At 37.4% G+C, this 25,368-nt stretch overlaps 3 protein-coding genes across 3 annotated transcripts; 1 reads left to right on the plus strand and 2 right to left on the minus strand.

Moving 5' to 3' along the window:
* Positions 1 to 9,629: 9,629 nt before the first annotated feature.
* On the minus strand, positions 9,630 to 13,666 carry LOC145106298 (uncharacterized). The gene is made up of 4 exons (XM_079043309.1): positions 12,956 to 13,666; positions 12,675 to 12,865; positions 10,262 to 10,482; positions 9,630 to 10,180 (listed from the first exon to the last, which is right to left on the minus strand). The coding sequence occupies exons 1-4, from the start codon at positions 13,664 to 13,666 to the stop codon at positions 9,630 to 9,632; spliced, it is 1,674 nt and encodes a 557-aa protein (XP_078899435.1).
* Positions 13,667 to 14,747: 1,081 nt separating this feature from the next.
* SECA2 (Preprotein translocase SecA family protein) lies at positions 14,748 to 23,262 on the plus strand. Its single transcript, XM_079045773.1, has 31 exons — positions 14,748 to 14,983; positions 15,099 to 15,233; positions 15,344 to 15,413; positions 15,518 to 15,582; positions 15,670 to 15,790; positions 16,082 to 16,173; positions 16,282 to 16,347; positions 16,448 to 16,512; positions 16,599 to 16,686; positions 16,815 to 16,880; positions 16,968 to 17,083; positions 17,178 to 17,268; positions 17,358 to 17,441; positions 17,534 to 17,626; positions 18,108 to 18,203; positions 18,289 to 18,374; positions 18,487 to 18,565; positions 18,653 to 18,766; positions 18,884 to 18,976; positions 19,043 to 19,106; positions 19,462 to 19,751; positions 19,850 to 19,905; positions 20,170 to 20,287; positions 20,847 to 20,927; positions 21,298 to 21,377; positions 21,677 to 21,731; positions 21,802 to 21,871; positions 22,136 to 22,331; positions 22,471 to 22,594; positions 22,679 to 22,753; positions 22,934 to 23,262. Exons 1-31 carry the CDS (start codon positions 14,801 to 14,803, stop codon positions 23,093 to 23,095), a joined length of 3,174 nt encoding a protein of 1,057 aa, XP_078901899.1. The 5' UTR covers positions 14,748 to 14,800; the 3' UTR covers positions 23,096 to 23,262.
* Positions 23,263 to 23,836: 574 nt separating this feature from the next.
* LOC145168984 (uncharacterized) lies at positions 23,837 to 25,263 on the minus strand. The gene is made up of 6 exons (XM_079087612.1): positions 25,088 to 25,263; positions 24,799 to 24,963; positions 24,633 to 24,707; positions 24,368 to 24,499; positions 24,172 to 24,249; positions 23,837 to 24,053 (listed from the first exon to the last, which is right to left on the minus strand). Exons 1-6 carry the CDS (start codon positions 25,206 to 25,208, stop codon positions 23,977 to 23,979), a joined length of 648 nt encoding a protein of 215 aa, XP_078943738.1. The 5' UTR covers positions 25,209 to 25,263; the 3' UTR covers positions 23,837 to 23,976.
* Positions 25,264 to 25,368: the final 105 nt, after the last annotated feature.

Genomic DNA, 25,368 nt, shown 5'->3' on the forward strand with positions numbered 1-25,368 from the left:
ATTCGGAGTCAGAACCTTATCAGCTATTGTTTAGACTGTGAGGTGAGTTATCCTCACTGTACTCATGGGTCTAAGGCACCAAGGTCGGCCCAGTGGATTAGATATCCCATTATATGATAATATGTTATTGTGCTGTAGTGATATGTTAGATTTGTATCCTGGTATATAGGATGTTGCTATTCTTAGTGATCAGTAGATCTACCTGATTGTCTGTTGACTGGTTATATGTTGAGTATATGTCGACATAGTATGGTTGGGTTGAGGTAATACTGCTTTGTGTTGTAGCCAACAAACCCTGGAGCAAGCCATGCATAAGTTGTGGGCCCTGAGGGCAAGCCATACTTATGTTGTGGGCTCGAGAGTAAGCCAGACATAAGCTGTGGGCCCAAGGGCAACCCAGAATTATGTTGTGGGCTCAGGAGCAAGCCAAATATGAGTCGTGGGCCCGATAGGCAAGCCAAACTCATACTGTAGGCTCAGGGGTAATCCAGTCTTTTAGCTACTGACCCATTGTATGCTGTTATTTGTTATATATTATTTGGTGGTACTTTAGGGGAAACTCACTAAGCGTTGCCTTACAGTTTTTGGTTATGGTTTCAGGTACTTCTGATGATCGTGGGAAGGAGAAGGCGTGACTGTGCACATCCTCTGTTTTGGCTGTATGATTTTGGGATACTCTAATATTGATAAACAATTTAGAAATAATGATCTTGTAAACTTTTTATGATTTTGGGTTGTTTTTTTTTTTAAGTTTAAATTTGGTGTGATTTTTGGAGTGTTACATGGGAGGAGATCGGTCGTGCATTGGGATCTGCAACTGTGGTATCCGTGACTTGAAAGGATTTTGTGACGAGGTTCCAGTTGGAGTTTTCACCGACTATTGAGGTGCAACAGTTGACGATGGAGTTCCATGACCTTCGCCAGACTACTGAGACCGTGACAGAGATCACCGCCAAGTTCCGAGAGAGGGCTATGTTGGTTCCGTAGTATGATCTGGATGAGGAGAAGAAGAAGATGAGATATCATGATATGTTGAGAGATGATATTAGAGAGTTTGTGAGCTTGTCTGGGTGCAAGACCCTAAATGACATGATTGCTAGAACATAGGAACAGTAGATTGAGTTGGAGCTTCGGGCGAAGCGCAAGCCGTAGCACGTACAATGTGACAACCGAGAGGATTCCGTCACTGAACACCGTTAGGAGAGAGTAGGAAAAATAGATGTAATATCTTGATATTGTAATATCTGATTTCTGAGATAATAAAAATCAAATATGTCGTTACGTTTATAGTTAAATCGACTGCTAGACTAAAAAATAAGCGTCCAAAAAGTTGTACCGTCTTCTAAGCTGGAACGTATTTGGAAAGTACTCGTTAACGTAAAAATCCGACTCCAAATGAAAGAGTTATGGATTTTATAAAAATAAAAATCAATCGTATAATTAAAGTTAATTACGTCAAAACGGCACTTAGAAATTGGTTGAGTTTTGACTAAAAGTGTAAAAAGGAGATTCGTAGTACTCCTTGAGATATAAAATTTAAGACAAAGAATGCCGAAAACGGGATCCGTATGAGAGAGATATGATTTTTGTAAAATCATTTATTTTTACCCCCGTTAGACATAAAAATGAAAGTCAAAACTAGCTAAAACAAACTAAAAGAGAGTTGTAGTACTCCTTGAGATCATTACACATATATAAAGAGGGCTTAAATTGGAGCTCGCATGAAAGAGTTATGATTTTTACAAATTCATTTACGAAAGAGTTGTGATTTTTACAAAATCATTTTGACAACGTGGTACGTAGGGCGTAAGTTGGGCTATGCCCTGCTGTAACGCTCGGTTTCGAATCGCTTCATTATTTGGGACCGTGGCCCGATCATCATTTATCATAAGGCTTAAGGCCTTGGGTAAGAAAGGTTAGACCCATTTGGATGTGGGTGATGTTGGTTATGTGATGAAAGGGTTCGGTTTGTACTTTACAGCCCAAGGGTATCGGTAAAGGCATTAGTTCGGGCCTTTTATGAATTTTGGATTTAAGTTCGGTTGGTTTTCAGGCTAAATAAAGTTTATAGGAGTGCAGGTGTAGCACCCGGTTCCTGGTACGTATTTTTATTCAAGTAATTATAACATTTTGGCCTAGGACTCGGCGAGTTGAAGGTCCAACTCGTCGAGTAGAATCGACTTTGGACACGGGAGTTTAGTGACCTACTCGACGAGTCGGCGAACCGACTCGACGAGTAGGCGTTGTTTGGACAAAACCCTAAATCTGAGGGATTGCACCCTATTTAAACGTCTTAATGCAGCCTCCATCGTCCCTTATGCTCCCAGAACACCTCATACTGAAACCCTAATCGTTTTGTGAGATCTAAGGCTCTTTTTGGTGATTTTGGTGGTTTGTGATCACAAGAAAGAAGGAAAAGCTTGAGGAGCCAAGAGGAAACCAGAAGATTTCGAGTTTGTGCAGCATCTAGAGTTCCTTAGAGGTATAAAGCTTATACCTTGTTCATTCATGTTCTAGATCCCTTTTTGGAGTGAATTAGGGCTTTTAGGAACCATTTTTGGTGACCAATCAAGAGTGCAAGCATGGTTGGGGGTTAAGACTCCAGATCCAGGGTCCTTAGGGGACTACATGGCCTAAAGTGGCCAACTTTGTAGCCATAGAGCGCAACATGCACCTTTAGACCTCATTTTTGGGTCCATTGAGCTTATACTCCCATCCATGCACGTAAAGTTCATAAATTTACATGCTAGATCGATCTTAGAAGCCCATATCTGTCTTTTGGATGAGTGTTGTACATCAGAAATCGAGATATAAGACTTGGACAACACCGACTCGTCGAGTTGTTCTTGGAACTCGGCGAGTCCAGGGCTTGAGTCCCCAGTCTGTCGAGGTTCAAAGGAACCCAGTTGAGTGTTAGAAGGGTCTTAGAGGGGTCCAGGGGAGTGACTCAACATATTAGACTTAGCCATGGACCTGGGAATCATAGGACTCGGCGAGTGTATGAACAGACTCGGCGAGTCCAAGGCAATCTCCCAACCCTTTGAAGATGGACTCGACGAGTTGTTCATACAACTCCGCGAGTCGCAGACTGGACATGCTCATAGGATGACGGTGAACTCGACGAGTTGTTCATACAACTCGGCGAGTCGGATGAAGGTGCAGTCGATGATATTATAGAAGGAGAACTCGTCGAGTCTTTGCTAACTCGACGAGTAGAGTCGGGAGGGGGTCAGATGAAAGAATAGGGGTTCGGCGAGTTGGCGGCCCAACTCGGCGAGTCAGGTCAATTGGAAGTTGACTTTGACCAGGATATTGACTTTGGCCAGGGGTAAAATAGTCATTTTACCATAAGAGTAGTTATCAGCTTCTGACTAAGTGGCTTTATGGGAATTATAGCCGGAGAATCGTCGGAGCAGCAGAAAGAGACTTCTCACTCGGATTGACAGCATTCATTCATACGAGGTGAGTTCCCTTCCAGCAGCGGTGGGTTTACGGCCACAATGTCGGCCCACCAGTAGGAGTTGTATGTTAGATGATTGTCTTTGTGATATTCATCTAGGTTTGCTACAACCTGTTATGTTTATGTGCTAGCATGATATGATGTTACGTGATGATGGTAGTAGTAGGGGGAAGATAGTCCCCAAGTTACCGGCCGATAGGGCCGAAGGGGTAGTTTAGTACCCAACTATGTTAGATTATGATTACGTGACTGTATGTGATGGACCGGTCGAGAGGGCCGAAGGGGTAGACCAGCACCCAGATATGCTAGGCAAGGTCACCGGTCGAGAGGACCGAAGAGGTAGGCCAACACCCATATATGCTAGGCAAGGTCACCGGTCGAGAGGATTGAAGGGGTAGGTCGGGCACGCAGATATGCCTGCAGTATGTATGTCATGTGTGTGTATGGTATGTGGTATGATGGGGGAACTCACTAAGCTTCGTGCTTACAGATTTCAGTTTTGTTTCAGGTACCTCTTCAGCGAAGGGGAAGGAGCCGGCGCGGTAGCGGCACATCACACTCACGCATGATTTCCGCATTGAGTTTTCTGGGATTGTACTCTGATTATTACTATTATCCGGTGATATGTTTTTGAGACACGACGCAATGGTTTTATGAATTAATATAATATTAGCAACGTTTGATAAATGATTTCACATGATTACTTATTTTAAAAAAAAAATGAAATTTTTAGCCTTGAAAATAGGGATGTTACAGCAGGGCTTCTTGTTACCTTTACGTGGATATAAAGAACATCGAAAACGGATAAAGGACGCAAAAGTTATGACTATTTGAAGTTAGAGGGGTTTTGGGCCGAATCGGGTACGCAGGGCGTACCCGATGGGAACACATGGCGTTTAAGGAAAATTGGACATGGGCCAAGGTGGGAACGTTGGGTGTTCCTCAAGGGAATGTTGGGCGTTCGCTGGGCAGATTCAAAAACTCGTTTTTAGGGTTTGGTCCCTTTATAAGCATCATTGTGGACCTAAACCTCTTCCATTCTCCAACCTCTATCCTCTCTAACCATAAGAACGAAACCCTAGCCCCCATTTGTGTATTTCTTGAGCTTCATGGTGATTTTTGAGTGTTTTGGTGCTTGAAGTGAAAGAAGGAACTTCTTGAAGAGTCAATGCTTGACTTAGAGCTTTTGGATCCAGGCTTTGCTCACCTAGATCTAACTTCTGGAGGTATAAAGTCTCAACCTTGACAACTCTTTCATGTAGATCTAGCTAGTTGGTTTTGGTTATGGTTTTGGTCCCTTCGTGGTGGTTCTTGTGGGTAGAAGTTACTCCAGAACCTTTGAGCTTCATATTTGGTCCTTGTTAGGGTTATAAAGTCTTAAAGTCTGGATAGATGAGTATAAATCTTTCATGCATGTTTTGGTGGTCTTTTGGTAAAGTTTGGGACTTAGGGTTTTGATTTGGATCCCACTAAGTCTTGCTAAGTCTTGTGAGTAGAAGTTACTCCACGAAAATTCACTTGAATTGTAATGTATGGATCACAACGAATATTAGTTTGTATTCAGTTCTATGTTAACCTTACTTTTGGTCCATTGGCATTGTTTAGTTTTTAATAAATAATGTTTACCTTTTAATAAATAATTGTATTCCTATAATTGTAATGTATGGATGTCAACGACTTGACACACAACTATGCGAACTGACAAACAGCTCTGCGGACTGACAAACAGCTCTGCAGACTGACAAACAGCTCTCTGCGGAGTTGAAGGGTTTATATATTGTCATGCATGATTGTTGAATTTTTGGTAAAGAGTTAAAAATTATTTTGAAATTTAATATGAGTTCATCTTTAAATTTGTATATTTGCTCGTGTAACGAATTTGATTGTTTCTATTGTGATCCAATCAACCCTTTTCTTGCCCCATCACCAAACATAAGAGAGCCGTATATGTATGATGATACTTTGCAACAATTACAATGGGCTGAAGAACAAAAAAAAAAGATAAAGAGTCATCTCGGGCTCTCACTGAACGTCGTGACCTCATTGCGGCAGAGTGCAAAGAGGTTGAGGAAAGGATGCAAATTAATAAAAAAAAAATCAAAGATCATGAGGAATGGATAAAAAGGACTAAGAAGACTATCAAACTGACTGAAAAATGGCTTGCTGAGAAGGATGCAGAAATGATAGATCTTGGGCGGCAAAAGGACCTTTCTGAAGATAAAATAAGAATTAGGGACGGCTATATAACAATGGAGAAAGAAAAGTATCCATTGCAATTCCCTTAAGTTAATTACGGTTGTTGTACGTTTATTATGTGTTTTTGGTTTGTTGTATGTATTATCTTCGAGTTTTATATTATTCTACTAGTAATGATGCACTAATATAATCATAATATTATCCATAATCTTTACAGTAACCACACCATTTCAAAGTACACAATCAACGTCTTCCAAAACATAACATAATTAATTATAAATACAACATCAATCATTCAAATCAAACGTTGAACAATAGTCTTCTCTTTGCGTCCCTTGCGTCCTGTGCGTCTCTTGTGTCCCGTCCGTCTCTAGCGTCTCGTGAGTCCCTTGTGTCCCTTGCTGTGACAACCCAAATTTTTTTGCCTTGTAAGTCCAGCCAATCAATCGAGAGTCAGACTCATTTCTGCTATCTTTTAGCATTGTTTCGGGTCTGTTTGAGTGTTCTAAGCCTAGTACATTCAAGTTTTGAGTTTAGGGATGAGTTAACTTGGGTTCTGCATGTTGCACTCGAGCCAAACACTCCACCAAGAGGAGAGTACGGCCGCACACATGGATGTACGACCGTACACTCAAGATGGTCGTGAACCCATGCCCATATATAAGCCATCCCTTCATTTCTTCAACACTTTTCACACTTCCAAGTCAAGAAAGTCAATACTCTCTCAACTATCATCAAGCTTTTCACTTTGATCTTCAAAAACGTAAGTATTCCTTCCATTAATTAGTTGATACATTGCTATATCTAGTGAAGATCCATGATTTCATTCATGAAACATCATCAAACTCAAGAACATCAAGAGTGTACGGCCATACACTCTATCTACGACCGTACACCCTTGTTAGAATCATAATCTAAAGCCTTAAACACTTTCTAGGTACTTGTTATCCATTAGAACTCTTGAACCCTTGAATCCCTATGAATCAAGACCCAAAAATGCATTCATTTTGGAGTGTGTATGGCCGTACACACTTGGTGTGGCCGTACACACCTCAAGTCCTTCCAAAATGAGAGTTTTGTTCATCCTCTTGTTGTGCATTTGTCACACTAGTTTCCCCATGGATCAGACACCCTCTTTTTGCATGTTTTCTCATGAGTGTACGGCCGTACACTCCATGACCGTACACCCCTTGGCCGTACACTCCCTTGCATGATCATAAACCCTATTTAGTTAATCACATGTGATTGTAACACTTTCTATCAAGTGTTTCCTAGTCCCTATGAGTGTTTCCTTGCATATTAGTTGTTTAAAACACTAATTACACGCCTATATATATATATATATATATATATATATATATATATATATATATATATATATATCGTTATATGTCATTTAGGACTCGTTTGTGTCTCGGGAACTCATTCGTGGAACTTCTCATCCTACGCGAATCTGCAATTGAATCACCCACATAAGGTGAGTTCATACCCATATAATTAATCTTTTAAATGTTTTAAATGCTTTTAAGGGGGGGGGGGATACAAGTTGAACAAAATGATAATTGTGTAAATGTTTTGTGATAAACATCATTTTTTTAAGGATTGCTTATGTGTTTATAAGTGATCAAATCATTGCAAAAACTCTTTTAAAGTTATGTTACTTTATGGTAGTAACAGTTCAAACAAACATAACTCCGTTTTTAAAGTACAATCATAACTTAGTAGATAAATGAGTCTTTATTTCAAGGTAGTAACAGTTCAGACAAACATACTAGTAAATTATAATAGGTATAGTTTAGGGATTCAGTTCATACTATAACTAGTACAGGGAGAAGCATACTATAACTAGTACAGGGAGGAGCATACTATAACTAGTACAGGGAGGAACATACTATAACTAGTACAGGGAGGAGCATACTATAACTAGTACAGGGAGAAGCATACTATAACTAGTACAGGGAGGAACATACTATAACTATAACAGAAGAACAAATCATGAATTACTCACTTATACTATATATTCCTAGTATCCTAGGAAGATATCGTATCTTTAACTCATTGTTTATAACAAATTATGTTAATACATCATGTTGGGTTTGCACTAACAAAGGTAAAAATACAACATACCAGGGTTAGCAAACATGAGGTAATAATACATCATACCGGGTTTGCACTAACAAAGGTACAAATACAACGTACCGGGGTTAGCAAACACGAGGTAATAATACATCATACCAGGTTTGCACTAACAAAGGTACAAATACAACGTACCAGGGTTAGCAAACACGAGGTAATAATACATCATACCAGGTTTGCACTAACAAAGGTACGAATACCACGTACTAGGGTTAGCAAACACGAGGTAATAATACATCATACCGGGTTTGCACTAACAAAGGTACGAATACCACGTACCAGGGTTAGCAAACACGAGCTAATAATACATCATACCAGGTTTGCACTAACAAAAGTACAAATACAACGTACCAGGGTTAGCAAACACGAGGTAACAATATATCATACCGGAGTTATTTATAAAGGGTACATCTACAAAGTACCGGACAATAATAAATAAAACACATAAATATATACAAAACTCACAACAGTATCGACTGAGGCGTTAAGAGTACATGATTTCATTACTTCTAGTAGTTGTCCAAATATTAGAATAACGCCACATAACTTACTCGTAACATGAACATTCAGTTAGAAGGGGGCCTATAATGCTACCTTTATGATTCCTCGGTAGATACATCAGGGATATATATTAATCGAGTCTAGCAGATAGTAGGATGTGTGCCTTCCGCTTCATTTCCTGTTCCTTGTTTGGTTGTGGGCTTAGAGCAGATGCACCCAGTCTACTATCTATTCGATCTTAGCTATATATATATTCCGTATACACCAAATAATCATAAGGAGTACCAGGTATGGGTCATGTCATAGTATACAAATTCAATACACCGTTTTCTAGTACAAAAACATACTTTCAGATAGAACATTGAGTAAACTAAACTAGAAACTTATCAGTGAAAGGTTTAATCCATTTTATTAAACCAGTACAACTTAAAGGACCTTATGTGGTTAATTCTATAAAACCTTAGTTTATACATCAGGGTTATATATAATTAATATCCGATAGGTATTTGGATGTGTGATTTTCGCTTTACTTCCTGTTCCTCGTTTGGTTGTGGGCTTAGGGCAGATTCACACAATTAACTATCCATTCAATATTAGATTATATATAGCTTGTATAAACTAAGTGATTATAGAAGGAACTATTGTGGTTACCATTTTTACTAAAGGAAATAAGGGTTATTCTTAAAGAATGTTTTCTTCAAAAATAAAGGAACTATTACAGTTAACTCCGTGAGTACCAAATGAATACACCAGTGTTATATACAGTAAAGATCTAACAAACAATGGGATGTGTGACTTTTGCCTCATTCCCTATTCCTTGTTTGGTTGTGGGCTTAGGGCAGATTCACACAATTGATTGTTTGTTTGATCTGGATTCTATATAACTTATATTCATTTAGCATTCATCGAAAGGATTGTTGAGTCATTTTTACTTATCTTTCATCATATCAGAAGATATAGGATCTTCTGGAGGAACAGGCGAACTTTTCTAAAAGAACTTTCAACTTACTTTACATCACTAAAATACTTATGAACTCACCAGCTTAAATGCTGATCTACGCTTTCAAAATAACTTGTATTCTCAGGAAACCAGTAGACAGGTACGTGCACTGGGATTCAGAAGATGGAGGATAGTAGTTTCATGTCTTGTCTTGTTATTTACTTTTGTAGTCTATCTTATGTGAACCACATACTTTGTAAACACTTTCATTCTAATGAAATGGTTGTTTGTTACTTTGATTACTATGATGCATGTCTTGTGATACTAAACATGACGTCCTCCTCCCCCGAACGTTTCCGCCGTTCCGGTTTAGGGGTGTGACACTTGCGTCCCTTTCTATTTCCCTTTTGTGTTACTACCTGATGCTACATTACTTTTTCTAGCCTTCTTTTGCTTCATTGGGACCAATGCCGGACAAGTCGTTGCATTATGTGTTGTACTATCATATCTACTACACCTTCTTATTATAGGTTCCTCACCCTGTGACGGGATACAATTTCTGTTTTTTGGTCTACCAGCTTGACGTGTATCCATTATCAGGGGTTTAACAACCATCATCTCAGTAGGAATCTCCCAATCACACGGTTCTGGAATGGGATAAACCGCCTCCTCATACGTACTTCTGTACATTTCCATTTTGTAAGCATCTATAGCCAGATGTCCAAAGTTAGTTTTTTTCAAGTGCTTTAAGATCATTATGACATGACCACAAGGCAACCTAGTTCCTTCCCAATATTTCCATGTACAAGTCTCTTGCCTCAGATCAACTATGCCACCATGTTTGAAATCATGCATTTGATATATTGCATCTGAATCACCAGAAACGGACCATCCTGTCGTACGTTCTTCATTTTTCCTAACTACTTTTTCAGCCCACTCCGTTAGCACTGTTGAATGTTTCCTTGTAAAGAAGATATATATAATTAACTTATTATTCGACATAATTAAAGTCCAAATTAAAGTCATACCTCCATCGATGCGACGCTTGTTACACCATTCCCGTGAAAGACGACGGAAGAACTCAAGAATGGGTACTATAGGCATCTTCCATGCATCTACAGATAAAGCATTCATGGACTCTGCACTGTTCGAGGTCATGTAATCATACCGTTTCGACGGGGAATATGCTCTAGTCCATTTAGCACGTGGAATTTCACTTAGATACGCCGCTACTTGCGGCCTAGTAGAACTAAATTGTAACACCCACAAAATTCAGGCCAATTTAAAACTTTTAAAAACATTTCAAACCATTAAAAATCATTACAACTTTGTTTTCAAAATGTATAATATCAGAGTTTCCCAGAAACATAAACAATTCATGAGGAGCTGTACGATCATGCCTTCGACTTGTCGCGATCCCCTGATGTACCTGAAACAATAAACTGAAACTGTAAGCTCGAAAGCTTAGTGAGTTTCCCCCAAAATACCCATACCCACAATAATACACATATAATCATAAACATCATACTATGGGTCCAGTCAACCATCAGGTTGGAATACCCCAGGCCCTCAACCATCCGGTTGGAATGCGAACATACTATGGGTCCAATCATCCTCGGGATGGAATACCCCAGGCCCACAACCAACAGGTTGGAATGCCCACATACTATGAGTCCAGTCATCCTCGGGATGGAATACTCACGGCCCACAACCAACATGTTGGAATGCCCAAGCCTATTGGCTTTCGCACAAGCAGATAAGCCTCAACCGCTAAACAAAGATGTGCACATATAACAGATAATCACATAACAGTCTATAGACAACAACTGATCTAACGGATCATACCACATACTATTGTCCTACCCTCTAGGATACCGAACTAACAGATCATACTAGCATAGCATAACCAATAACAATTCAAAGGGTCGGCCTTGGTGCCTTAGACCCTTGAGTATAGTGAGGATAACTCACCTCGCACTGTCGACTCAAAGATAAACCCAAGCTCTTGGATTGCCGGTACAACTCCACCACCTGAATGCACCATAGAACCATGCTTGTAAATTTCCAATTTCCCAAAATACCCCAGAAGTCCAATAGTCAACCCTTGGTCAAAGTCAAAGTCAACTGTCAAGGTCAACAGTCCATGTTGACCTCAACTCGTCGAGTACAACCAACCACTCGCCGAGTTCCTTGCATAACTTGCTAACTCGCCGAGTCACTTGAGCGACTCGTCTAGTTCCTAATGTCAGTGGCCGCAAACTCTCTTGGCCAACTCGTCGAGTTTCCCCTTTACAACTCGTCGGGTTCATACGTGTCCAAAGGTCGGGAAAACCCTAGCCGACTCGCCGAGCAATGAACTGACTCGCTGAGCCCAGGGCAATCTTCATCGGACTCGCCGAGTTGTTCATCCAACTCGTCGAGTTCAGGACCGTCTTCATATGACTCGCCGAGTCGACCCTGCGACTCGCGAGTCCCTTCAATCCTTTATCCATACAGATGCTTTTTAAGCCATGCAAAGGCTCCATACTGCAGATCTAAGCTCCTAGGGCATGTTTATCACGTAAAGTTGCAAACTTTACGTGCATGCAAGATGATAATGGCCCAAAACAAGCTCAAGGAGTGGCTTAAGGTAAGGGAAAAGCCATAGCTCAAGAAAGGCTGGAGCTTTATGACAAAGAGGATCTAGATGAGTCTAGATCTGAGGTTGCAACCCCAGATCTTGACCCAAATCGGAGAACCACACACAAAAACCCTAAAATCCCAACCCATAATGAAGAGATCTAACTAAGAGAGAGCCAAGGTAACAACTTGTTACCTCCAAGATGATGCCAAGATAGAGAAGAATCCGGATCTACAACAGCCCCTTGCTCCAAGCTTCTTGCACTCCAAGCTTTTTACTCCAAAGATCCCTCTTCCAAGCTAAGGAGCACACAATTATAGAGAGCAACCACAATTAGGGTTTCTGAACTCAAGGGAGGTAGTGAGAGGGGCTAAGGGGAATAAGTGGTCCTTAAATAGGGTGCAAATCCCCGGAATTTAGGGTTTTCATCTGCCAGCTCCTACTCGTCGAGTCTCTCTTGGACTCGGCGAGTAGGTCACTAAAACACGCGGACCAACCCGCTGCTACTCGACGAGTGGGGCAACCAACTCGTTGAGTAGACCTTGAAATCAAGAAAATTCTTATTTAAAATCAATACCTGAGAATCGGGGCATTACATAAATCTATACCACAAATCTTCAAAAACATTTCTTTTGTAAGCTCTCACAAGCCTCCAAAACAACACTTTTGTTTTATCATTTTTTCCAAACCTGTGTACTATGTTTCCTAGTAGATGAAAAAGCACATACGCCATGATGAGCATGTGGGAAAACATTTTCAATACTAACCCGAATTGCATCGGCCCTATCAGTTACAAACGTCAAATCTTGACAATCACCAACGCATTCATACAACTTTTTAAGAAACCATGTGCAAAGACCACACTTTTTTTTGCATATTCCGTGCGCAAGGGCACTATTTGGTTGTCCCCATCCATAGCTACTGCATGCAATATGGTTTCCTTAAAATCACCCTTCAAATGGGTACCATCCATAATTATAACTTTACGACAAAAATGTTTGAACGCTAGTATCTGCAATATATTAAAATGGAACACATAAACACTCTAATTTTTTTTTACAAATAATTATATATTAAATAACAAGAAGTTTTTTGTATTTACCATGCTCCCAATGACATAAAAACAACACTCGAAACAATCTTCAGAATCTATTTGTATATAGGCTACTGTACCAGGATTATGCCTCTTCAAACTGTGAAAATAAATAGGAAGTTTGGAAAAACATTTTTCAGAGGATCCCAACAACAGTTCCATAGCATATTGTTTTGCACGCCAAACTTGTTTGTAACTTACATTGATTTCCAGCAAAGCATTCAAATCCCTTGATATTTCATTAGGCCTCCAAACCTTGGAACGAGTTTTTCCCATAATCTCATGCAATATAGTAGTACCCATGATTTTTTTATTTGCGTGCTTATGATTTGGGTGTATCTGTAATGACGAACATGTGTGCACGTTGTTAAAAGTCCTGATTTCAAATTCATCAGTGGGATTAATGTGTTTTGCATATAAACGCCAAGTACAGTTCTCAATTTCACAATATACCTCATAACGGTTTTTGTTAGAATGTTTGGTCTTAAACTGAAACTTTTCTCTTGTTGCTTTAAGACTCAAAGCAAATATTAGTTGTTGTTTGTTATCATACGTTTGACAAACAAACATATCATCATTTGGTCCTAAACTGTGAAATGGTCTAGGTTCAACAATAGGATCAGGACAATCAGGTATGGGAGACATACCGTAAAAAATGTCTGAAGCTTTTTTTTCCGTGTGTGAACTCATCTTCTGACCAACCTTCATTTGATTCTTCATCGTCTGACTAAGTTTTGTCACGCAGTCTTCCAAACTCATATAAAATTTCTTCTTCCACTGTATTCACTGCCATAGTTTCTTCTTGTGGACACTCTTCAACAGTATCATATACAATGTTTTCAACGTTGTATGGTATAATCTTGTCAACAGCTTCTGTCTGTTCGACCCAACCCTCACCTCCAAATACAAATGCACAATCTCCTTCGTTTCAGAAATTACATTTCTGAGTTGATGAACATCTGTTTCGTCTACAATATTCATAACATACCCTTGAACCAGGTGTTGAAATGACAATGATATATTACTATTGAACACATTAGCCTTACTTTTGACCAAATCAAACAATATTCGACGGTCAAAATTTGGCGGAAGCAGTAAACCTAAGTTGTTAAACTTTGGTCTAACGTAAGTGTTAATCCCATTACTCATCTGCCAAAAACCCCCTGTACATAAAATAACAAAACTCATATTTTCTTTGAAAACAAATTTCTAAGACTAAAACCGATCTAATATTGCAAATGGATCTAAAAAAATGAAAAAACCGTTTATATCACAAAAAACCGTCACTAAAAGTCTTGCAACCACCCATTCCGCAGAAATTTTAAGGCCTCCGCGGAGCACCTCGTCACCTCCTCTGCGGAGGCTTTAATGAACATCCAAACCAATCCCTTCGCGGAGATATCTATGCGGACCAATATTTAATTAATAAAAAAATACAACATTTAACCTCTCCGTAGAGGTTTCATTGTTCCGCGGAGGTCTGCAGAGGGTCCTCCGCGAAATACATGTCTATGTCCGGAATTGTCATTTTTCATGTCTAAATTTTGAAATTACCTCCCATTTTTTTGACTATAGTCGGTATTTTCCCTATTAAAAAACATTAAGAATGACAAATACGATATTTAAAGTTTAGATCGGACAAATACAACATTTAGATGTTTAGCAAAAACATATACGAAATTCTGCCTGAAGTCTTTAGTTTTATTTTTCTATTTTAAGTTTTTTTCTAAAAATCTAAAAAAAATGAAAAAAAAGTCGGATGCTATAAATTGAATCATCACCCGAGGTTATACGAGGCGCGCAGGCAGTTTCTGCTGAATGAAACACCGTTGAGCACTGCAAGGCCATCCAAGAATGGCGGCTTCTTCGTCTGCGATCTCAAATCCCTCCTTTTTCACCGTAACTACGAGGCGTCATCAGTCCTCTTCTCCTCCTTTCAATTTTTTCTGTACACGACCTGCCAATCCTTTCCCCCTACTCTCGTTTTGTTCTCGACGCCGTCGCTTCACTCCCATACTAATTAAAGCATCTCTCAAAGTACAGTCAAGACGCTTTCTCTTTATTTTGCTCTTTTCTAAATCCAAAACAATTATATACCTATATGCTCACTACCTGTTTGATGAAATGCCTCACATCCCTGTTCAATTTTCAGGAAAATTTGGGCCGCGTTACGAAAACATGGGGAGATTTTACAAGCCTTAATTACTGGGTTGTTCGGGATTATTATCGTCTTGTAGAGTTCGTTAACTCCTTTGAGCCTCGAATTCAGAAGCTTTCTGATGAACAGGTTTGAGTCTTCTAATTGTTTCCCAAAGTTTGGCCGACTTTTTTTTTGTGCTTCCATTGCATGATGGTTTTTGTATATCAAGTATCTTAAATTCTTTAATGATCAATCAGCTAACTGCAAAAACTGCTGAGTTCCGCCGTCGCTTGGGAAAAGGAGAGACACTTGCCGATATTCAAGCTGGTTAGTAATAGCTGCCCTCAACGCAAGTTTATGCATTCAAGTTCGTTTCTTTTTTGTGTCTAATAATTGAATTTAGGCATTTACTTCACATACTTGTACTACAGAGGCATTTGCTGTTGTTCGCGAAGCTGCCAAGAGGAAGCTTGGGATGCGTCATTTTGATGTGCAGGTGTCTCTCTTTCTCTCTTCATTGTAATCGAAAAAGTGCTAAATTCGGTTAAATAACTTTAAGTAAGTTTGGTGTTGCAATTGCTAGATTATTGGTGGTGCAGTGCTTAATGATGGGTCTATTGCTGAGATGAAAACTGGAGAGGGGAAAACACTGGTTTCTACATTGGCTGCATATCTTAATGCCTTGACTGGCGAGGGTGTTCATGGTAAGGGTATTGTACTTCATATTTTCTGTACTCATATATCTTTCTTTCTGTTTTCTCTTTCATTTATTGTGGTGATTTTAAATCTTTTGAAATTGTGTATATGGAAGTTAGTTCCTTGCAAAACTATAGTACAATTGTTAGATATTTGGAGTCCTTGGTTTTCTCTCAAGGAGAGAGCAACATATAGAAAGGCGGATTGGACCATGTGGCTCTCCAAATATAAAATATGATTTGATTTTGATTGGTAAGTAAGGAGCAGGAGCAGCCATAATTTGTTGATTTATTGTACAGTGGTAACGGTCAATGATTACCTTGCTCAACGTGATGCTGAGTGGATGGGTCGTGTTCATCGTTTCTTAGGTCTTTCTGTTGGTCTTATCCAAGTAAGTTGTTATAAATACATGTAGCCAGCCATCTTCTATGATATGCATATTGCATAAGGTACTCCTTATATAACTTCCTCTTTACGTATATTACCACATCATATGTAGAGAGGCATGAAACCTGAGGAAAGGAGGTCTAACTATAGATGTGATATTACATACACCAATAATTCAGTAAGTTTCTTCATGAGTTTTCTGCTGAAGTTTTCTTTTGTTTACTTTCTTATACAAGTGTAGTTGGATGTTGCCATCACTGTACATTTAATGATGCTAGGAACTTGGTTTTGACTATTTGAGAGACAATCTTGCTGGCAGCAGCGGGCAACTTGTTATGAGATGGTATTACCATATTTTTCATACTAATTACTAAGGCAGATTTCATTTAAAGTGTCTCTTGGTAGTATTAATAGCACAATGTTTATCAGGCCAAAACCATTTCATTTTGCAATAGTTGATGAAGTTGATTCTGTCCTAATTGATGAGGGAAGAAACCCATTGCTGATAAGTGGTGAGGTATGTCTTCTTACTTTGAGTGCTGTACAGATAAATGATGTTTAAAAAGTATTTGGGAAAGTGATGACACAGTTGGGGAAATCAATTCAAAACAAAAGGAAGCTTTGATATTTTGATCTGTATCTCAGGCTAGCAAGGATGCTGCACGTTATCCAGTTGCTGCCAAAGTAGCCGAGCTTCTCATGCGTGGCCTTGTATTTTACTTTCTTGCCCTTCTTTTTTTCTTTTTGATGTCTACATCTCCATTGTATGAGTATCTCGATGTTTATTTCACTACACAGCATTACAATATACAGCTTAAGGATAATTCAGTGGAGATGACAGAAGAAGGAATAGCCCTAGCTGAGATGGCTCTAGAAACAAAAGATCTTTGGGACGAGAATGACCCTTGGGCTAGGTATATATATATATATATATATATATATATATATATATATATATTCTTATTTTCGTATGTTATTGTTTGGACTCTTATCATTAATATAATGTAGATTTGTCATGAATGCTTTGAAAGCCAAGGAGTTCTATCGCCAAGATGTGCAGTACATTGTTAAAAATGGGAAAGCTCTTATAATAAACGAGGTATTAAAACATCCTATTTTCATTTTAGGAGAAAAAACTTGTTATATAGTTGTAAATTAATAATCATTTTTAATTTCAATTATTTGAAGTTGACGGGGAGAGTGGAAGAAAAAAGACGATGGTCAGAGGGGATTCACCAGGCTGTGGAGGCAAAAGAAGGTTTACCAATCCAGGTATATATATTGATTTTTGATGATGGACATATCATTCTTTTTGATAACTCTTGTTTAAAGCTATTAACTTGTTTTTGTCTTGGATTTTGTAGGCTGATTCAGTTGTAGTGGCGCAGATCACGTACCAATCAATGTTTAAGCTCTATCCAAAGCTTTCGGGGATGACAGGGACTGCAAAAACTGAAGTATTCACATTCTATGACTTTACATATGGACTAAGTGCAAGAAATAGGAACATACTTTCATTTATTTGTGTGTTATAGCATCCTACTTTCATTCTTCATATTTACAGCATTGGATTTGAAAAATCTACCCAATCATAGCAATGTCTGTCAAATGGACAGAAATTTTTCACTGCTATAATTTGATAGAATTCTTAAAGTACAATGCCCTAATAAGAAAAATATTGACAGTATAGAGCTGTAACTGCAACCGGGTAGAGTTTTCAAAGTACAGTGCCTTATGAAAGATATATTTTTTAAAGAGTACATTAATATGGCAGAAAGAAATGAAAGTAGGATGCTATATTGTAAACAAATAAATAAAAGTAGGATGCTGTTTCTTGCATTTAACCCAATTACATATTGTCCTCAAGTTCAATCAACTGCAGGATTCTTTTGCATTAATTATTATGCCGATATCTACTTATTGCTCCCATTCTTACAGGAAAAGGAGTTGTTGAAAATGTTCCAGATGCCTGTTATTGAAGTGCCCACAAATATGGCAAATATTCGTCATGATTTACCCATCCAAGCTTTTGCAGTAAGAAACTCTATCCTTCTATCTGTTCTTGTTGAAAACACCCTTTTATTATCTTTAACAATGCTTCTAATTGTTTTGCAAATAGAATGCTCGTGGTAAATGGGAATATGTTCGTGCAGAAGTTGAAAGCATGTTCAGAGTTGGTCGTCCTGTTTTAGTGGGGACCACTAGGTACTACTACTACAATGAAATTCATTCTTCACTTGTGATTTTGTGGTATTCTAAATCTTTATGCATGCAACCAAGTGTGAAGATATTTTCTTATCTTTTTTTATTGGTGCAGTGTTGAGAACTCAGAATATTTGTCTGCTTTGCTGAGGGTTAGCAAGATTCCCCACAATGTCCTCAATGCACGACCAAAGGTTTGTTCTCGGATTTATGAGTGAAAATAGATAGGTAGGGGGGGGGGGGGTTTTGGGTTAACAATGTGACTTGATTATTGTTTTCAGTATGCTGCAAGAGAGGCTCAAACTGTGGCCCAAGCTGGACGAAAATATGCTATCACCATATCTACAAATATGGCTGGAAGGGGCACAGACATTATATTGGGAGGTAACCCCAAGGTGGGTTGGCTTTGGCTTGTTCAGTGGTTCTCATTTAATAAATAATAATTGTAGCTCCCAATCCCAAATGTCATATTATTTTTATGCAATAATAGGTTAATGTTATGTTAATTTCAGATGCTTGCAAAAGAAGTTATAGAGGATAGCATACTTTCACATATGAGTCATGATACTCCTGATGTTGAGGTTGAGGACCCAAAGTCACAAAAGGTGATTTCTCAAATATATTAATTCTGTGCTTAATCAGTTCCTTATCATTATCTTCCGGTTGTGTAGGTATTATCAAAAATGAAAATTGGACCATCATCATTAGCTTTGCTAGCTAAGACGGCTCTAATGGGTTAGTAATCTATGACTTCATGCAGGTTGATTTGCTTATTATAGCATCCTACTTTCATTTCTTCCTCTTACAACATTCTACTTTGAAAAATGCACCCAGTCATAGCAATGTCATTCAAATACAAAGCAACTTTCACTGCTATAATTTGAGTAGTAGGTTTTTTTAGTTATAATATCCTCCTAATAATAAAAAAAAATAAATGGAAGTACTGGCAGATTTTTTAAAGTACAACGACATAATAAGAAAAAAAGTGAAAGTATGATGCTGTAATAGAAAGAAATGAAAGTAGGATGCTATAATATAATATTTCTTGCATTTAGCTCTAATGGTACATGTTTTTGAGTAAATAATGCAGCTAAATACGTGGGCAAAAGTGAGAACAAGAGTTGGACATATGAGAAGGCAAAATCAATAATTTTAGAGTCAATTGAAATGAGCCAGTCAGTGGGTTTAGATGAACTGCATAGGCTTGTGGAAGAACAGGCAGAGATGTACCCTCTTGGTCCTTGCATTGCAATTGCCTATTTATCGGTTCTAAAGGACTGTGAGATTCATTGTTTTCATGAAGGATTGGAAGTCAAACGGCTTGGTGGTCTCCATGTCATTGGAACATCTTTGCATGAGTCCCGAAGAATTGATAATCAGGTAAGTGTAACTTGGCATCAATATTGTGTTTTAAGGTTTTACATAAATTTATCATATACTTTCACTCACATTTTAAATTTTTTTCTTGCTTTACAAAGCTTCGTGGCAGAGCAGGAAGGCAAGGAGATCCTGGATCAACACGGTTCATGGTCAGGTAAGTTCTGTTAAATGATTTTTATAAAGTTTAAAGTCAATCTTTTCATCTGAACAAAATTCTTCATGTTAAATTACGTCATAGATTAGTCCCTGGAGTAGTTGACATGAACAGTTTTTTGTTAGAGTGATCCCATTAAGTTAGTCATATGTGCATGCACATGCCTTGTGAAAAAGGGAAATCTATTCTAGTCATTCTCTTTTAACAAGGCAACCTTAAAGTTGATGTAGGTGTAGGTAAGATTTTGACCTATCTATGTTACAGTTTGCAGGATGAAATGTTTCAGAAGTTCAACTTTGACACTGAGTGGGCTGTGAAACTTATATCCAGGATTACTAATGATGAGGATGTACCTATTGAAGGTGATACAATTGTCCGACAGGTGTGATGTAATAGTCTTGGTTGTTACTCATTTAACTTTTTTTATTCCTTTATTTGCGTACATATAGTTCAATATATGAGAGTCTTATTTATTTAGTATTAAGGCTAAACGCAACAAGTAGTAATGTACTTCCATTTCTTCCTAATACAACATTGTATGTTCAGTTATTATATTATGGTACTTTCACTTTAAAGAGTCTGCCTACTTTTAGCAGTGAAATGGCTTTGTATTCCAATGATATTTGCTATAATTGGCTAGTTCTCTCATCTCTGAATGCACTGTATGTTAATAAGAAGAAATGAAAGTAGGATGTTGTAATAATAAATCAACGGAAGTATGTTAATTTTGTTGCATCTAATCCGAAGTAACATATGTTGTAAGAAATGATATTTATATATATTTCATGAAAGCCTTCACCACATCTTCTTTTTATGGCCCTTGGCCCATTTGTTTGTGTAACCTTGTTAAAAGGATGGATACAGATGTGCTGTATGTTTTTTACTTCAGTTTGTTTTGATATTATCTTCTAACTGTTTATTAAAATTGAAACAAATTTCAGCTTCTGTCTCTTCAAGTTTCGGCAGAAAAGTATTTCTTCAACATAAGAAAGAGCCTTGTGGAGTTCGACGAAGTGTTAGAGGTATATTGTGTAGTATTGATCACCATATGCATTTTTTTAGAGTAATATACAGTTTAGGTCCATGTGTTATATCACTTTTTATTCTTTGGATATGATCCAAGAAAGATTCTTTTTGCACTTTTTTGTCCTATTTTATTAATGTTTTTTTGTCAATGGATTGTCCAAGTCAACAGTCAATATCTCAATTTTATGAATCTTTCCTTTTTTCTTTTTGGTTGAGTGTATCTTTGCATGCTTGTTTTAGAGCAATCTTCGACCTTAGTTTTTTTTTTCTTTATATATATATATATATATATATATATATATATATATATATATATATATATATATATATATATATAAAACTGAATGCATAATTTTCTGGTTTCAGGTGCAAAGGAAGCATGTTTATGATCTCCGTCAGTTAATTTTAACTGGTGATTCTGAGAGTTGTTCACATCACATATTCCAGTGAGTGTTTGCTTTGTTACTTATTTTCCCCATGAACTGATGTCTGTATGATGGTGTAAAAAATATAATGACAACCCACTTAGGGAAATGGAAAATGATGGTAAATTTGTAAAAAGTTATGACTTAATAGAGAAAACCTCCTTCCTCTTGACTTTTTCTATTAAGTAAAAAGTAAGTAAATACCTTACCAGATCAAGTTGTGTTCTCATTAAGTCCATTAAATAAAAAAGAAACAACACCTAAGTGTGTATATGGTAGTTTTGTCACTGTTATCTAAATGTTTTGTGCATGGATACTAGGTACATGCAAGCAGTTATCGACGAAATTGTTTTGGGAAATGTTAATCCATTGAAGGTAATCAAATCTCTTTATCTAAAATTCAATTTCTAATATCCAATCCATAATCTGTATGTCTATTGAATAGCATCCAAGCAGCTGGAACCTAGATAAACTCTTGAAGGACTTTGTTGCAATTTCAGGGAAGATTTTGGATGGTGAGATTTCGTTTCAGACCTATCTCTTATGCCTTGTTTGGAAGTGGGGCAAAATTGTAGAACTTTTTGTCCCTTCTGATATCAATGGGGCAAAATTGTAATTTCTTGTCCCTCCCAACAAAAGACAAAGGTGAATGCAAAAAGGTGATGTCCCAGTCCCACCGCAAAAGACGTAAATGCCCTCCTCATTTTGTCTAGTCCAGCACACATCCTTAATTTGAAAATACTTTTCATCTTTGGACTAACTCTGTATGGTTTTTATAGAGTCGTGTGCGGGAATTACGGTTGAATCTTTAATGCAATCACTTGCCAATGTTGATGAAGTGAGTGATGTAGATATCAACGATTTCTGTTTTCCAAATTTACCCCAACCTCCAAATGCCTTTAGAGGCATACGTAAGAAGACTACCTCACTAAAACGCTGGCTAGCCATATGCTCCGATGATTCACTCTCACTCAAGTGCGTAGCGTAAATTTTCTGTTTCTTAATTAATTTGGTAAAATACAGAAAAAAAAGAAACCCTTATACATGATTTAGCCACTTAACTACTTTATGCAATGCAATGATTAAGACTTTTTATTTGAGATGTGAACTTCAGAGATGGAAGATATCGACTTACTGCTAATCTTCTGCGCAAGTACCTTGGCGATTTATTAATTACTTCATATATGAACATCATTCAAGAGTCTGGTTATGCTGAAGAATACGTCAAAGAAATTGAGGTAACTCTACTCTCTACCCCTTTTTCCTTTTCCTCTTCATAATTTACATAAATAATTATATATGTTTCTATCTTGTATTTCCAGAGAGCAGTTCTTGTGAAGTCACTAGATTGTTTCTGGAGAGATCATCTTGTAAACATGAACAGACTAAATTCAGCGGTATGCTACTTTTGTAATTTCTCCATTCCATGGTTTGCAAATTACTTATTTTCACCTGTTTATCAATTTTAGCCACTTAACTATACTTTTTTAATATCTATTAGTATTGGGCAAAATATAAAATAGCTGAAATGTAGTTTCATCATCACTTAGCAAGAAGTTTAATTGGGTGGTGTGCAGGTAAATGTGAGGAGTTTTGGGCACAGGGATCCGCTGGAGGAATATAAAATAGATGGTTGTCGGTTTTTCATATCCATGCTTAGTGCAACTCGAAGATTAACTGTTGAATCTCTTTTGAGGTACTGGTCGTCTCCTATGGACTCCCAACAAATATACACATGATCATTTTATTTTACAACCAGGAAAGCTAATATATATTATATTGTATATAGATACATGTATCATTGTATAGGTCCTATGTTTGTATTCTTGCCTTCTTGGTGTAGAGTTAGGTCGGAATTATCATTTATTGATTTTATTTGCTAGTTAATAAAAGCTTTTCAAACTAATTTACTTGTGGATGGAAACTAATAATGAGTATTTTCTACCATCATGTGCTTTTCTAAATTCTGGAAATTCGCATATGTGTTGTAGTAACATTGCTATTTATTTTTATTTTCTGGGAAATACCTTCCAAAGTCAATAATATACCAACCAACATTTTCATGAGTTGAATAATATATATGTAGCGGAATAATGTTCCAACAATCAAATATATTTATCTTAAAGATCATGTCTATCCTAGATTGTATAGGTTGTAATGTCACCTTCACCTTGGTATTTTATAAAATTCCAGTATTTAGAATGTTATTCTCCTTTTGTCAAAATTGTGTATTTTTTTTCCCAACATGACGTTTTGGCCACAACGATGTTCTGGTATGGCATGAATGACACCTCCACTTGTAAACCTAAACCTAAAATGCTTAGAAAACATGAAAATCTTTTATTCCAAATGATTATTGATTATATTATTATGTTTCTGATATGATTTTTCTGTAGCTTTTTGAAAGACGTACATGGACAATTTTGTAAATGTAAGGAAGATAGAATGATTTATATAATAATAAGGATAAGGATGGGGCCTTTATTTCTACAACCAAAAGTTATTATGATTATTATTATCATACAAAAAACATATTGTTAATAATACATGTATATCGATCAATAGAAACATGATGACCTCAAAACAAACCAATCAACATCAGCAACGCGAATGCTGTTTCCTATTTCCATAGAGCCATGATAACAGATATAACTATAATTTCAATCCAATGAAAGCCTCCAGGAAGAAATCTCATACCTGCAAAACCAAAAGTCAAATTAAAAAAAAAGTCAAAGTCAACAAATTAAGATAATGACTTTAAAAAATCTGATTGCCAAGCCTTGACTCGTTCCTGATCCTGAGGCTGCTGTCTCACCTTGACTTTGATCACCAGAAGGAGAGGTGGCTTCCAATACCCGTATCCCAAGTCTTCTGCAGTCGGCTCCAATGGCACCTGTTTCAAAATTAAAAGCAATAATCATCAAATCAAATTAACTAGTCATAAGGTTAATTTTCTTTTTTTATAAATTTGGGTGGATGATCAAGGATGGACGGACGGATGAATATCTTACAGTTGCTGAAGCAGGGAAAATGCGAGGTGTTCATGAGATTGGTGTATCCGGGATTGCATTCACATGTATGCGTATACGTATACGAAAGATTCTTGGTGCATGTACCTTCTCCACAGTATGTCCAGTAGCAAGCTAATTAAATTAAATAATTCCATAAAAACTAAAAGTGATCAGTACATATAATTAATCAATCCCATGAATATGAATATGAATATGAATATGATTGAAGATAAAGTTTAGATGAATCAAAGTTGGAAGATATTACGATCGAAGACAGAGATATTATCAGGAATTGGTGGACTTGGAGGAGCAGCCGGCATGCACGAGTAGTCTAGGGTACCTGCACAAAAAAACAAAAGAAAAAAATGGTCATTAGTTAATTTGTCTGTTTAAAACCGTCATTAATTTTGGTGAGTGAATAGTTATTGTACAGTTGGGAATGACGCAAGGAAGAAACTGATGATCATCTTCTTCATTGTCGTCGTTGGAACGAGTCCTCTTCCATCCAGGTTCACACTGGCAAACAAATTGAAATGGCTTGCCGAGATCAACCGAGCAGTTTCCTTTACCACAGTTGACTTGATCACAGATGTTGTCTATAGTGTCGAATAACATTGACATGCATAAGTGTTAGAAATTAGTATATATGTACATACAAAATGTGATGAATTTGTTATTTGTAAGAGATAGGGTTATATTATTATATATTTGCTTAATTACCGGAGAAAGGAGTGAGAGTAAGTGGCATAGAATTGTCTCCTTGAGCCATGGAAGATAGGAATGCAAGAACAAGTAGCATGGCAGAAGAGGAAGCCACTGAAAATCTGAAGGAAGCCATCATATATGTTCTCTGTCTGCAACTCCAAGCTGTAGGAAATGTTTGCCTACTAGCTACTATGCTTTTATAATATCCCATTCCTTCCATCCAAACTTAAAAAATGTTTTGACTAATAACTACTACATAAAATATGAAATATTTTACAAACAAAATCAACATTATC

Source organism: Lactuca virosa, chromosome 4, assembly GCF_052849685.1.
Source record: "Lactuca virosa cultivar CGN04683 chromosome 4, Lactuca_virosa_CGN04683_v6, whole genome shotgun sequence".
Taxonomy (NCBI): domain Eukaryota; kingdom Viridiplantae; phylum Streptophyta; class Magnoliopsida; order Asterales; family Asteraceae; genus Lactuca; species Lactuca virosa.